Raw genomic sequence first — 16,352 nt, forward strand, 5'->3', positions numbered from 1 at the left:
CAACAGCTTATGACAACACTTTCTTCTCCCCAGCTTCTGGGTGTCCCTTCAGGTCTTCTGCTGTAAGCTGTGCTGAGGGGAAGGGTGTGGGAGGTCTCTGACCTCACACCATGGGGGACAGAAGAGGTGATAACCTCGAAAGTAGGGACATTGACTGCCTTAAATTGGAGTTAATGGAAGAAATCCACATGAGAGACTTAGTACAGCTTTCGATACTTGAATTAAGACAGGAGATAGTGAAACTGGAAGCCAAACTCAATACTGAAAATAAAGGTGGTGAATGGAAAACACGTTATGAAGTCCAACTTGGACTGAATGATCATCTAGTAAAGCAAATTGCTACTCTCAAAGAGAAAATGGAAAAACTCCATGGAGATCCTTCAGATAGACTATCTTCTATTCGTGTCTATGAGCGAATGTCAGTGGAATCCTTAAATACATTACTTAAACAGTTAGAAAAAGAAAAAAGGAGTCTTGAAAATCAAGTGAAAAATTGTGCACTTAGATTGGAACAAGAGTCAAAGGCTTACCACAAAACCAGTGATGAATGCCGTACATACCTAGCTGAAATGTCTCAGATCTCTAGCTCACACCAAGTTTCTAAAAGGCAACAGATGGATCAACTTCATAGAATGAAACAGAATCATGTGAAAACAGGAAGATGTAATCCAACTAATCAGAAGATAGTAAATGCCAAGAAAGGACCAGCAAAAAAGATTACAAGATCAAACCATTTTCCAAAACTCAATCTGTGATTTCAAAACTGGGTGGATTTCTACTTCTTCCCTTTCTTCATCTGTAATATTCAACTCATGAAGTTAATGTTCAGCACATTTTTGGGGTAATGAAATAATTCTTTTAAAAAAGAGCCATTAAACCTCTTTGGCTCCTCTTCCAGATGTTTGTTCCTTTCTCTGCATGACAGTAATTTTCTTAGTAATTTATTTTAGTTTCAAAAATTCTTCTGGAAAGTAATTTTAGTGACCCTAATATATCTAACAGCAGCACTTGTGATTCTTAAAAAAAAATCCTAGGGAACCTGAAGATTGTCATCATTACACTTGCTTTTAATCTATCCATGATATGCTTTGATGGTGACATTGCTATTGTATTTGGTTTCTAGTCGGCTGTAATCTGATAATATGAGTTCACGAAAACTTTTTGCTATTTTAGGTTATATAATGCTCATTTTTTAGCCCAAAGTTTAAACAAATCAGATGCATTTTAAACTTTGACTTGAAGTATCATGGTATTGCGGAAATAGCCTTCAATCAAATATCAGCTTGTTGTAGCCCCACTCTGCCATGAATTTATGAGATTTGGGGAAAATCCCTTTACCTCATCTTTATTTCTTGTACCTGTAAAATGACTGAGGCAAACTCTGCAACTTCTAAGCTTTCTTACCATTCTAGAAAACCAACACTTACTCAACTACAGGATCCTGCCATAGCGCACATGGCAAATTCAGTCATTTTTGTGATGTTTATTAATTCATAGTGATGACCTTATTTTTTGGACCAAACATGGCAAGTGTCCACAATATTCAAGCCTAGAAGTGGACATAGAATGAGGATAGGATAGGAGAGCATTCTTTTAAAGCATTTATAAAATTTATTATATTCTCCTATTCATGATTAGACTGTTTTTGTAACTGTCACATAGGTCTGGAATACACATATAATTTATTTGCTCAACTTAATAAGTGAATTTAAATTCCCAGAAATCACCCAATGATCAGTATAGTTTTTAGCTAATGGTGTTCTCACCTTGCATTTGTTGCTAAAACCTAAATTCCAGTCGGCATAACCAAGCAATGAATACCAAATGCATTTCTATATCTCTGTAGTTATTCACTTTCTTTCCTTGAGAATGCATAAATTTCATAGAGCCAAATAATTATTTTATATGACTGTAAAATATAATGCAATGAAATATAAAGTAACTTCCTATAAATTACTCTACATTGGAGCTGTTTGGAAATATTTTCCCCTGTTCTTTTTTTTTTTTTTTCAACGTTTTATTTTATTTTTGGGACAGAGAGAGATAGAACATGAACGGGGGAGGGGCAGAGAGAGAGAGAGAGACACAGAATCGGAAACAGGCTCCAGGCTCCGAGCCATCAGCCCAGAGCCTGATGCGGGGCTCGAACTCCCGGACTGTGAGATCGTGACCTGGCTGAAGTCGGACGCTTAACCGACTACGCCACCCAGGCGCCCCTTTCCCCTGTTCTTAATAAAGCTAACTACAGATATCAGATACCATGACCCATATTATCAAACAAATGCTAGATTTTTATGTTTTACAATATCTTTCTTAGCATTAGCAACAAATTAATAATCTAAATTTAGTAAGAAATATAATCACAGATCATCACTGCAGGATAAAAAAAAAGTTTTTTCTATCATACAGAGGAAGGCCATTGTAGGGATTGAATTAAGGAACATTTAAAATTATCTCAATCCTTGTGATGGTATATTAGTTGAACATCTTACCACGGGGATCTATCACATTTAGTTGTTAGTTCTGCAGGAGTGTCTTTGGAATACTTTCCAAATGTCTGAAAATGTCTGTCTTAAACACAGTGAAGGAGGGGCACCTTGGTGGCTCAGTTGGTTGGGCGTACAACTTCAGCTCAGGTCATGATCTCACAGCTCAGTTCATGAGTTCCAGCCCTGCATCAGGCTGTCAGCCCAGAGCCGCTTCAGATTCTTTGTTCCCCTCTCTGCCTGCCCCTCTCACACTCTTTTTCTCTCTCAAAAATAAATAAACATTAAAAAACCCCACAGTGGTAGAATGTTGATGGGGTAGTGTAAAGAACTTAAATGGGAGACTTTCGAAGATCTGTGTTCTGACATCAGCTCTGCCACTTCTAAGCTTCTGACTATAAGTAAATCACTCTTCATTGCCTCACTTTCATTATGTATAGGGTTGGAAATATTCACCCTAACTACTGCCTTGGGATTGCTGGGCAGATCAAGGTACTTAACTAAATATTTACCTATATACTGTTTTTAGACCTTATTTCCTTCTGAAAGGGTGCAACTAAATTTACAGGTATAAAAGCAACATCCACAACATACAAGATGAAAATAAAAGTTAAACAGTTTTGCAAGAGTTCATGACTAAGAAAAACTCTAGCTTTAAGCTTTCCAACAGCCAGTACAAAGAAGGAATGAGTTATGCGACTCTCATTATTTTTGTAGACAGAGTATATAAGTAGTAAAACACTTTTACCTAGTTCCCTAGTTCTAAGCTCTGAAGATAATTTGTCATGTAAGGCCCTTATAAGAAACTGCAATTATTTATTGCAATAATCAGAGCAAAAATGAGAATTTGGGATCCTTCTTTGTTTAATACTGGAATATATATTACTATCAGTATTTTTAAGTTCAAAATTCATAAAGCAAAAAAATCAGTAAAGCAATAGTATATTTCAAATATTTTAATGTCTAAATCTATTACAAAATATCAAGAAATACCATTTATAAACACGGATGTTGCTATAATAAAAAGGACATATAATAAGTATTGGCAAGGATGTGGAGAAATAGGAACCCTTATACACTGCCGATGGGGATGCACAATGGTGCAGCCACTTTGGAAAACAATTTGGCAGTTCCTCAAAAGGTTAAACATACAGTTATCATATGACTCATCAATTCCACTCCTACATATACACCCAACAGAAATGAAAGTCTATGTCCACATAAAAACTTGTGTGTGACTCGTTGTAACACCATTATTCATAATAGCCTAAAAGTAGAAACAACCCAAATGCCCATCAGCTGATAAATGGATAAACAAAGAATAGTATATCCAAACAAGGAATAATATTCAGCAATGAAAAGAAATGAAGTACTGATACATGCTACAACATGGATGAATCTTGAAAATAATAAGTGAAAGAAGGCAGTCACTAAACAGCACCTATGGCATAACTTCATTTATATAAAATGTCCAGAAGACGCAAATCCAAAGAGACATAAAGTAGATTAGTAGTTGCCTGGGGCTTGTGGGGCCAGAGGGGAGGGTGGGTGATAGGGAGTGACTACAAAAGGTATAGGGTTTATTTTGGGCATGATGAAAATGTTCTAAAATTGATGGTGGTGATTGTTGCATAACTCTGTGAATATACCAAAAAACACTGAACACTTTAAATGAGTTAATCATATGTTATATGATTTATATCTCAATAATGCTGTTATTAAAAAATAATCTTATACCTAGAAAAATAACTCTTAAAAAATGAAGGTCCCACAAAAAAAAAGACATTCTCAGGGGGGAAAAAAGCTTAGGAGAACTAATTGCTATCACACCTGCTTTATAAGAAATAAAAAAAGGAAGTTTGTCAGGCTGAAGAGAAATTGTAACTCGAATCCACACAGAGAAATAGAGCACCAGTAAAGGTAATTATATAGGAAAACATAAAATACAATGTAAACATATTTTTCTTTCCTTCCCACTACTGATTTAAAAGACATCTACATAAAACAATAATTATTAAAATATTGGTAGATTTAGAACATATAAAGTTGTGATGCATATGGTAATAGCACAAAGGAAGGAAGAGGAAAGGGAGTTATATGAAAGCAGTTTTTGAACACTACCAGAAAGAAGTTAGGATAAATGTGAAGTATATTGTTTTCAGTTAAGATGTACCTTGTAATCCCCAGACCTGCCACTAAGAAAATAATTCAACAAATAGAGTAAATAAAGGTAATTAAAATGGCACACTAGAAAATATCTATTTAGTGCAAAAGTAGGCAATAAAGAAGACATAGAGGACAAAAAATACGTAAGACATAGAAAATAGCAAAAAGGCAGTTATAAAAAATTAAATTTATATTATAATCAATAATTACTTTAAATGTAAATGATATCAGCATTAAAATAAAAACAGATTATCAGATTAGATTTAAAAATGAGATCTAACTTGGGGCGCCTTGGTGGCTTAGTTGATTGGGCGTCCAACTTCGGCTCAGGTCATGATCTCATGGTTCGTGGGTTCAAGACCCATGTCGGGCTCTGTGCTGACAGCTCAGACCCTGGAGTCTGCTTCAGATTCTGTGTCTCCCTCTCTCTCTCTGCCCCTCCCCTGCTCATGCACTCTCTCTTTTTTTCTCAAAAATAAATAAACATCTCAAAAGTGGGATCTAACTGTATGCTGTCTAGAACAGGCACACTTTAATTTTGTTTAATATTTATTTATTTTTGAGAGGGGGGAAGGGGTAGAGAGAGGGGAAAGAGAGAATTCCAAGCAAGCCCCATGGTGTCAACTGGAGCCCGATGCAGCGTTCGATCCCATGAACCATGAGACCATGATCTGAGCCAAAATCAAGAGTCAAATGCCCAATCGACTGAGCCACCCAGGTGTCCCCAAGCACCCCCAGGCACACTTTAAATTTTTTTTTAATTTATTTATTTATTTTGAGAGAGAGAGAGAGACCGAGTGCAGGTGCATACACAAGCAGGGGAGAGGCAGAGAGAAAGAGAGACAGAATGTTAATTGTACTTCAATAGTAACAACTTTTTAAATAAATAAGCAATAAAAAAAATTAACAACTGAATCCAGCAACATATAAAGAATATTATACACCATGGCTAAATAGGATTCCCCCCCCCCAGGAATGCACAGTTGGTTTAACATCCAAATGTCTTAAGGGGTGGTCTTTAGTGGCCATGGGACTAAGGGAGAGGAATATTGCCTCTTGGATGCACCGGCCAGATGGAGGAGGCACAGCTCTGGATTGGTTGGTTTGCAGACCAAAGGCTGAGTTCTTTGCTATCTCTAAGAATTAGCTAGCCCTGGGAGGGGCAGTCTCTCCACAGCCAGGAGAATTTTTTAAGATGTCAAAACATCATAATATACAACAACAAATTTTAATGTTTTTTTGATTTTATTTTTTTAAATTTACATCCAAATTAGTTAGCGTATAGTGCAACAATGATTTCAGTAGATTCCTTAGTGCCCCTCATCCATTTAGCCCAACCCCCCTCCCACACCCCCTCCAGTAACCCTCTGTTTGTTCTCCATATTTATGAGTCTCTTATGTTTTGTCCCCCTCCCTGTTTTTATATTATCAAAAACAAATTTTAAACATGACTAATACAGTTGGTCCTTTGATGTTTTGAAATCATATTAAGAAAATTTTAGAAGGCTGATAATAGAGGTCTTCAGTAGTAGGGCTTAAGTTGTCCCAAACAGCATAGACATTTTATTATGGGAGTAAGAAAGGAGGAACACAAGTGAAGCTATGAATCCCTGTAGGTCAGCCCATAACTAGGTTTCTTATTTATATGGTATTAGCTAACAAAGTACATTTTAAACTTTGGAGGACTCTAACAATATCTTGGTGGAATTGTAAAGTGTGTTAGAAATATGCCTCATGTTAAGGTGGCAGGTCTGGCAGTTATGTTGTTGGAGGGTATGAACTGATAAATCTCTGTAAAGATTAGTGGTATTCGTGAGTAATTAAAGTGAAAAGAGAGGTTGTGGTTATCATGGTCAGAGATGCAAGGCAGGAGATAGTATAGATAGCTGGAGGAGTGTAGTAGAAGGCACCAGGGAGTGGGTGGTCCTCTCCCCAGGAGGTCAAGGGATTGACTGATATGAAGCAGATGTCTCCTGGAGAAAGCAATAATCTCCATTACTTTTAATTTTTATATTATGGGTTTATTTATTTGTTTTAGGGAGAGAGTGAGAGCGAGCTGGGAAGGGGAAGAGAGAGAGAGAGGGAGAGAGAGAATCCCAAGCAGGCTGCACACTGCCAGGGCAGAGCCTGACATGGGGCTCAAACTCATGAACCATGAGATCATGACCTGAGCCGAAATCAAAAGTTGGACACTTAACTGACTGAGCCACTGAGGCGCCCCTCCATTACTTTTTAGAATGACACAGATAGTAGTAACCCCTACCAGATTTCCCTTTAGGCATAGGAGTACAGGCATGTACTTTTTAGCCAAGAGCAAGGAGTATAGCAGGATCATGGCCTCTGCAGACAGTGAGCTCAGGGACATAATAGGATCCCTAATATCAAAAGAAGAAAAACAAAAATGTCCTGTGTCCCGTTTGTACTTTAGGAAAGGCAGTTCATGCACACTGTTTGAGTGGAGACCTTAGCATCTAGGGTGAAGTTGTCTCCAGCACAGGGAGTAAAGTCATCTCCAATGGCGAGGTCTTGGGTTGAGGTGATGTTGTCTGAGGTGATGTCATCTCTAGCGGTAACATCCTGGGCCAGGGCAATATCGTCTAGCGACTTCAGGTATCCTTTTTAAGGGGATACCCACTCAGGTTGATGTGGGTCTTAGCATTTGCTAAGTTGGGCCTCCCGATTATAAACCAATGAAAGTATCTAGACCAGTGGTTAATAAGACTACAATCACCAGCATGGCGTGCAGCTGCACTTACAAGTTTTTTTTTTTTATTTTGGGTGGAAGTTTAAATTCAAATGGGTCATATATCAGATGAGCAGCTCCCCTGTCCATGGGACAATCTATGGTTAAGAGATCCTAGGAGAATATGAACCCTTGATCTGGCCTCCAGCCCTTATGAGATGCAGAAAGATAAAAAATGTAGAGATTGGTTAAGGCCTGAGGTAAGATACTCATTTAAGAGTTTATTTAAACTGGAATTTGAAAAGGAATTGTTTGAGAAGACCATTATGTCTCTTAAACAGGTTATTTGGGACCTTCTAGGGACATAGAAGTTCTATTGAGTGTCTCTTCCTAGAGCCCAGAATTGTAAATTTTGAGAAATGAAATGTGTACTGTGGTTAATATTAATACTTATAACTCCAAAGGTAATGAGAGCCTTGGCAAGGATTTATATTGTGAACTTAATATAGAGAGAGACATATGTCCTTTTACATTTTGGGTATCTACCAGGCAAGAGATTCCCAGACTTCTTTAACCTGAAAGAAGCCATTTTAGACAATGCCCATCAGTTTTGAATTAATGTAAAGATGGTACCACTTGTTGGCTAGGGCATCCAGTGTTAAGATGACTGCCTGAAGTTTGGCTAAGTGTGTTGTTTTTTGGGTTCCATCCTTTATTAGGGATATCCTTGCTAAAGGATGGAAAGCACCAACATTTCACTGAGCTCCATCATGTATAATGGTTAGCAGTGTCATTCACGTGGTCTATGAACTCTGGTGTTCACTCAGTTAATCCCAGAGGGTTTCCCAGGTATCTGTCTGGGGGAGGGGTGACTTCTAGGACCCTTGAATCTGGCAAGGGACTGAGGGCAAGGAAAGCCACCCCTCCTGCGAGTAGAATATGTCAGAGAGCCTGGGTATGGTTGCTTCCTGCTTTAAGAAAGCTTCCTTGAGGTGCCTGGGTGGCTCAGTCAGTTGAGCATCTGGCTCTCGATCTCGGCTCAGGTCATGATCTCACGGTTTGTGGGTTTGACCCCGGCGTCCGGCTCCATGCTGACAGCAGAGTCTGCCTGGGATTCTCTCTCTCCCTCTCTCTCTCTGCCTCTCTCTCTCTCTCTCTCAAAATAAATAAATAAACTTTAAAAAAAAAGGCCTCTATAGCTGTGTCAAGTTTGTGGGATGCTGTTTCCATGACTCAAAGCATACTGGGCAGCAAAGTATGGAGGGTCACAGGCTCAGAGTCTAGGAAAGCCCAGTAGGTAGCCAGTCGTTTTGCTTGTTTGTTTGTTTGTTTGTTTGTTTTAATGGTGTATAGCATAAGATGAGGGGGGCAGTTTTTTGCACCTGAAGCCCTTGGTCAACTTATGGCCATCAGAAGCATGTCAGACTCCAGCACGTATAAGAAGAGGTTGCCAAAGTGTCTTTGGTGAAGGAGCTTGGTGTCAGTGGGGGCAGGGGGCACTAACAAGAGTGCCTGTTAATTTTAATTGGGGAATAAAATTTGTAAATGAGGGGCTCCTGGGTGCTGATAGCTTGGAGCCTGGAGCCTGCTTCAGATTCTGTGTCTCCCTCTCTCTCTGACTCTCCCCTACTCGCACTCTGTGTTTCTCTCTCTCAAAAATAAATAAACATTAAAAAATTTTTTTTAATTTGTAAATGAGGAATATGAGAGAGAGAACAGAAAATGATAGCCATATCTATAAAGGCAAAATATTTACCAGTTTTTCATGAATAAAATCAGTAATTTTAATAACATTGGATGTCTGCTGTGGGGGCCTTGATGGATGGGACCACAGCATAAAGATTGTAGTAATCTACCATGAGGAATACCTTCCCACACACAACTTTTTTCTTTTCTTTAGACTTAAGAGCAGGCAAAATTGGACTGTCAAATGGAGAAGCAGTGAAGATAATCACCCATTTGTTAATTAGGTTCTACAGAGTGAGTTTTAATCCTTGATCATCCTGTTTTAACTTATATTGGGCCAGATTAACTATTTTATCTGGGGGTCTATGGGGTCCGATTTCATTAAGCCAATTTGTAAGTGTCAAAGACCTACTTTAATTTTAATTTATCACTTATTGTGTCACAGCATGTATGTCCAAATGGAATATTTTAGGTCAATGAGTATTATAATTTTGGAAATTTAGGCAAGGCTATAATTAGAGTGAGGCAAGCCAAGTTTTTTTTCTTCATTTTATATTTAGTTACCTTCTTAAAATTATAGGGGACACAATGCTTAAGTTTACTAGGATTCCCAGAAACAACTATAATTTGAACCCCATCTTGATTAAGCCCATAAAGGTCTTATTAATTAATGTATTTCAGCAAATGTTAAAGTTAATTTAGAACAAAGGTTGTAGAGGCATAATAGCCAATCAGTAGTATTTTTATCATTTAATTATATAATTCTTTAGTATATAAATTTTGGATTTCTAACTGTATCAAATTTGTGGTTTTGTCTTAATTTATATATATCACACATATATGCATATATATACAATTCATCTATTATATATTTATATTAAAATATTATATATGTATACATAACTACTTAATTATGTTTTATTTTCTCTCCCTGTATCTAGAAATTTGTTTTAAAATCAGTAAGTAATTTAGGGCTAGGATTATGTTTGTTACACCTGGCATTTGCTCAGTACATAAAGTTTAAAAATCCCTTTGTTTCCCATTGGGCTTGTATCTGCCTAAAACAGCAGTCTTTTTTTTTTCTTTTTTTCCCTTTGTTTTAGGCTCATAGCCACCTGAAGCCACAATCTTTAGTTTTTGTCTCCAGCTAAGAAGGAAAGAGGGGAGAGAAAAGGTACTGCATGCCTCTAAGCAACCTCTCATCCCTGTCCCCATTAAGCTTTTTTTTTTCTTTTAAAATGGTCTGTATTTCTAGGTAAGTAATCTCCCTCCCCCCCCCCCTTTTTTTTAAGAACCTAGGTGCATCAAACCAGGGAAGTCAAGTTTGGCTCAGTGGACCAAGCTGTCCAAGGTAAGTTGATAACTAGTGAATTGTGGCAACCTCCAAGCAAGACTTTAGCACCTGAGACTAAATGAGGAGTGCCATGGAGGCTCATGCCTTTGAGGTTCTCCTTGATTTAGTTGGAAAACCATGGTAGTATTCAGCAGAGACATCATGAAGCAGTGGCATCCAGAAAGCCAGCATGCTAACAGCCAGCCATCCCTTCCCCGGTAACACTCGCTGTTTGGTAAAGCCAATCAGTAAGCCAAGAGCAGTCTAGAAGCAAGCCCCCTCCATTAAACACTGAGTCACCAGGGTCACTATGCCAATTATTGTATGCCCAGGTGTTAATTTATAAAAGTATCTGTGTGATAAAGGAAGGATAGGTTTAGGCCATTGCCTTAATTGGGATTTCTGTCAGAAAGGCGAGACGGGACAGGGTAAACAGTTTAGGATTAGCTAGTTTGAAAACTTTTGGCAGGCTCTAAACTACAAGGGCGTTCTCTAGTTGCCTGGTACCTGGCCCTGGGATGATTAAGGCAGAGGAATATTGCCTCTTGTTTCTGGAGGAGCTGTAAATAATATTAAACTTTTCTTTCAATGGCATTGATCTCTCCGTATTGCCACTCAGTCACCTTTATAAATTAAGACCCAGAGACAGAAAAATTTCATACCCATTAGGATGGCTATTGTAAGATAGAAAGAAAGAACAAGGAGTATTAGAAAAGATGTGAAGAAATTGGAATGCATTCTGATGAGAATGTAAGCTGGTGCAGCTACTGTAGAAAATGATACTGGGGCACCTGGGTGGCTCAGTTGGATGAGCATTCAACTTTGACTCAGGTCATGATCTCATGGTTCATGAGTTCGAGCCCTGCCTCAGGCTCTCTGCTGTCAGCACAGAGTCCACTTAGGATCCTCTGTCTCCCTCTCTCCCTGTCCCTCCCTTGCTCACGTGCTCTCGCCCTCTCTCAAAAAAACAAACATTTTATTTATTTTTTTTTTAATTTTTTTTTTAACGTTTATTTATTTTTGGGACAGAGAGAGACAGAGCATGAACTGGGGAGGGGCAGAGAGAGAGGGAGACACAGAATCGGAAACAGGCTCCGGGCTCTGAGCCATCAGCCCAGAGCCCGACGCGGGGCTCGAACTCACGGACCGCGAGATCGTGACCTGGCTGAAGTCGGACGCTTAACCGACTGCGCCACCCAGGCGCCCCAAAACAAACATTTTAAAAAAGAAAATGATATGACAATTCCTAACAATATTAAAAATTAAACACAGAATTACTGTATAAGCCAGTAATTCCACTTCTGTGTATAGGCCAAAAAGAACTGAAAGCAGAGACTTCAACAGATATTTACTTGTACAGCCATGTTCACGGCAGCAATTTTTTTTTTTTTTTTTGCGGCACCATTATTCACAATAACCAAAAGGTGGTGCCATGGTCTGAATGTTTATGCCCCCCAAAATCCATATGTGGAAATCCAAATTCCCAAAGGTGATACGCCCCACCTATCTGTTAGTAGGTGGGGTCTTTGGGAGATGATTAGTTTATGAAGGTGGAGCCCTCATGAATGTGATCAGTGTTTTTATAAAAGAGATCCCATAGTGCTCCCTAACCCCTTCCACCCTGTGAGAACAGAGAAAAGGCACTCATTATGAACCAGGAAGAAGGCTTTCATTTGACCATACTGGCATCTTGATTTTCGATTTCTAACCTGTAGAAATGTAAGAAATAAATTTCTGCTGTTTATAGGCTACCTAGTCTGTGGTAGCCCAAATGGACTAAGACAAGTGGCAGACAACCCAAGAGTCCAATGACAGATGAATGGATAAACAAAATATTATATATATATATATGTGTGTGTGTGTATAATACACACACACACACACAATGGAACATTATTCAGTCTTATAAAGAAGGAAATTCTGACACATGCACAATATGGAATAACCTTGAAGACATTATGCTAAGTGGAAACAAGCCAGTCATGAAAGGACAAATATATGGCTCCACTTATATGAGGTACCTAGAGGAGTAAAAATCATAGAGACAGCAACTACAATAGTGTTTGTCAGTGCTTGGGAGGAAGGAAAGCAGGGATTACTGCTTAATGGGTACAGAGTTTCAGTTTGGGAAGATGAAAAGGCTCTGGAGATAGATGGTGGTAATGATTGAACAACAATTTATTTTTTTAATTTTTTTTAACATTTATTCATCTTTGAGAGACAGAGAGAGAGAGACAGAGTGTGAGTGGGGGAGGGGCAGAGAGAGAGAGGGAGACACAGAATCTGAGGCAGGCTCCAGGCTCTGAGCTGTCAGCACAGAGCCCGACGCGGGGCTCGAACCCACAGACCGCGAGATCACGATCTGAGCCAAAGTCGGACGCTCAACCGACTGAGCCACCCAGGCGCCCCGAACAATTTAAATGTAGTTTACGCCACTGAAATGTAAACTTAAAAGTGGCTAAGATGGTAAATTATATGTTATGTATATTTTACTACAATTAAAAAAAAATTCTAAGCAAAGTCAGAATAAAAGGCAAATTTCTCAAACTGATAACAGACATGAGAAGAGTCTCTAGCTCACATCATCGTAGTATCAGTGGTGAAAGAGTGAAGCTCTCCCACTTTGACTGGGAACAGGTCAACGATGTCCACTCTTATCACTTGAACTAAACACCGTACTGGAGATTACTAAGCCCGTGCAATCAGGAAAGGAAAAGAAATAAAAAGCATCCAGATTGGAAAGGAGGAAGTAAAAGGGGTTTTTGTGACAGATGACAATTGTCAATATAAAGAGTCAAATGAAACCCACAAAAAAGCTACTAGACTAATAAATGAGTTTAGCAAGAATGTGAGATAAAAGATAAATAGGAAAATAAATTGTATTTCTATATACTAGCAATGAAAAAAATGTGAAAATGAAATTAAGATAATTCTATTCACAATAGCATCAAAGAGAATAAAATACTTAAAAATAAATTTAGCAAAAAAGTGTAAAATACACACAAAAACTATAAAACATTGTGAGGGAAATTAAAGATCTACATAAATGAGAGAAAGTCCATATCATGAATTGAAAGACTCGGTATTGTTAAGATGGCAATTCTCACCAAATTGATCTATAAATTAAATGAAATCCTTATAAAAATTCCAGCAGGTTTTTTTTTTTTGCAGAAATTAACAAACTGATCCTAAATATATACGGAAATGCAAATGACCCAGAATAACAAACATGATTTTGAAAGAGAGTCGATAGAGTTTTTGCTTCCATATTTCAAAGCTTACTATAAAGTCAGTTATTGAGACAGTGTGATATTAACATGAAGATAGAAATATAGATCAATGGAACAGAATGGAGAGTCCAAAATGAAACCTTATATTAGGGTCAATGGATTTCTGACAAGGTTCCAAGGCAACTCAATGTAGAGATGACAGTTCTTTCAACAAGTAGTGCTAGGGCAATTGGATATCCATAAGCGAAAAAAAATAAATTTAGACCTTTATCTCACACCATACACAAAAAATGAACTTGAGGGGCACCTGGCTCAGTCAGTTGAGTGTCTGACTCTTGATTTGGGCTCAGGTCATGATCCCAGGGTTGTGGGATAGAGCCCCATGTCAAGCTCCATGCTGAGCATGGAGCCTGCTTAAGATTTTCTCTCTCTCTCTCTCTCTCTCTCTCTCTCTCTCTCTCTCTCCCTCTGTCCCTTTCCCCTGCTCAAGCTCTCTCTCTCAAATAAATAAACAAGCAAACAAATAAATAAATAAATAATTTAAAAACATGAACTCAAAATGAATCAGAGCTGAAGTAAAAGCCAAAATTATAAAAATTTTCAGAAGTAAACACAGAAAAAAGTCTTTGTGACTTTGGGATTATTTCCTTGTTGCTGTATGACTGAGGGCCATACCAATTTGACCTATCAACCAACTAAACTAAATTGACATTTATAGAACACTCCAACCAACAATGGCAGAATATACATATATTTCAAACACACATAGAACATTTACCTGTATACACCATATTTTGAGCCATAAAACAAAATCAATGTACTGTAAAGGATTTAATTATAAAAAGTATGTTCTCTAATCACAATTAAATTAGAAGTCAATAACAGAAAGACTATTTGGAAACCAAATAACACATTGCTAAATAACCCATGAAATCAAAGAAGAAATCAAATGGAAAATTATTAAAAATGTTTTAACTGAAAGAAAATTTTAAAACAGTATATGAAAAATTGTGAGATGTTGAGAAAGCAGCACTTGAAGGGGATTTATAGCACTAAATGTCCCTATTACAAAAGAAGATTTCCAATCAATGAATTCAGATCTCCAGCCCCTCTCTCCTCCCTAGAGGTGGGGCCAGGGGCCTGAGACTTCCAACCCATTAATCATGGTTGGTTCCCTGGCAACTAGCCCCCACCGTTAGGGTAGTTAGAGGCTTTCAAGAAGTCACCTCATTAATATAAACTCAGGTGTGATGAAAAGGGCTCCTTAAGAATGATGAAAGACACTCCAATCACTCAGAAAATTCCAAGGGTATTGGGAGCTTTTTGCTGGGACCCAGGGACAAAGACTAAATATATTTCCTATTATATCACAAGGGATGATGACTAAAGAGGGTACACGGTTTGTTCTTGGGGTGATGACCTTCTAAAATTTATTGTGGTGGTGGCACAACTGTGTGAATATACTGAAATCAATTATACACTTAAAAAACAAAAAAGGAAGAAACTATTGATATACACAATAGTCTGAATGAATCTCCAGTGAGAAAATCCAATCCCAAGAAGTTGCATTCTGTATGATTCTATTTATAGAACATTCTTGAAATGACAGAATTATGGAAATGGAGAGATTTGTTGTTTCCAGGAGTTAAGGGCACACTGGTGGGGAGTGGGTGCACTATAAAAGGGCAACATGACTGATACCCTGTTACCCTGATACCCTGTTGCAATTTTTCTGTATCTTGACTGTATCTCAATATCAATATCCTGGGGGCGACTGGGTGGCTCGGTCAGTTGGGCGTCCAACTTCAGCTCAGTTCATAACCTCGTGGTTCCTGAGTTCAAGCCCCAAATCAGGCTTTCTGCTGTCTCCCTCTCTCTTCCCCCCTTCTCAAAAATAAATAAACATCAAATAAATTTTTTAATAAAAAAGTCAATATCCTGGTTGTAATATTGGATTAGAGTTTTGTAAGATGTTACCATTCGGGTAAACTAGGTAAAAGATCTACAGCATCACTGTATTTTTTCTTACAGTCTGTATGTGAATCTACAATTATCTCAAAATAAAAACTTAATAAAATGTTTAAATAAAATGCACAGTGGATGTCGAAGCTCTTAGTCCGTTCAGGCCGCTGTAACAAAATACCACAGACTGGATGGCTTATAAACAACAGAAATTTTATTTCTCACAGTTCTGGAGGCTGAGTCCAAGATGGAGATGCCAGACTGGCTGAATGAGAGAGCCCACTTCCTGATGCGCAGCAGGTGCCTTCTCCCCATGTCCTCAGGTTGCCTAAGGGGCAAGGGAACTCTTTGAGGTCTCTTTTCTAAAGACGCTAATCTCATTCATGAAAGCTCCACCCTCACGACCTAATTACCTCCAAAAGCCCCACCTCCTAATACCACCACCATGGGGATTAGAATTTCAACATATGAATTCAAACGGTAGCAAGCACCCTGCAAATTCTAAAAATAGGCGCAGGCATACTTTGTTTCATTGTGCTTCACTTTATCGCGCTTGGCAGATACTGTGTTTTTCGTGAATTGAAAGGTTAAGGCAGCCCTGTGTTGAGCAAGTCCATTCGTGGTATTTTTCCAATAGCACTTGCTCACTTGGTATCTCCGTGTCACATTTTGGTAATTCTTGCAATATTGAAAACTTTTTAATTTTTATTATATTTGTTATGGTGTCAGTGGTCAACAGTTTCTTGTGCTGGAAACTGTTCCTGGTGGAGACGCTGTGAAGAGTGTTGATACAACAAAGGATTTAG

At 38.3% G+C, this 16,352-nt stretch overlaps 1 protein-coding gene and 1 non-coding gene across 2 annotated transcripts; one reads left to right on the forward strand and one right to left on the reverse strand.

The window, feature by feature from the left end:
* Window positions 1-110: 110 nt before the first annotated feature.
* On the forward strand, window positions 111-755 carry LOC115506890 (coiled-coil domain-containing protein 169-like). Its single transcript, XM_032592081.1, has one exon. The coding sequence runs from the start codon at window positions 111-113 to the stop codon at window positions 753-755; it is 645 nt and encodes a 214-aa protein (XP_032447972.1).
* Window positions 756-12,673: 11,918 nt separating this feature from the next.
* On the reverse strand, window positions 12,674-12,758 carry TRNAQ-UUG. Its single transcript has one exon. It is a non-coding gene; the product is annotated as a tRNA-Gln (tRNA).
* Between the last annotated feature and the right edge of the window lie 3,594 nt (window positions 12,759-16,352).

This window comes from Lynx canadensis, chromosome X (genome assembly GCF_007474595.2).
Source record: "Lynx canadensis isolate LIC74 chromosome X, mLynCan4.pri.v2, whole genome shotgun sequence".
Taxonomy (NCBI): Eukaryota; Metazoa; Chordata; class Mammalia; order Carnivora; family Felidae; genus Lynx; species Lynx canadensis.

Bases quoted from the DNA above. Each gene is read 5' to 3' on its own strand.
- LOC115506890 (XM_032592081.1), top strand. From the start codon at position 111: ATGGGGGACAGAAGAGGTGATAACCTCGAAAGTAGGGACATTGACTGC.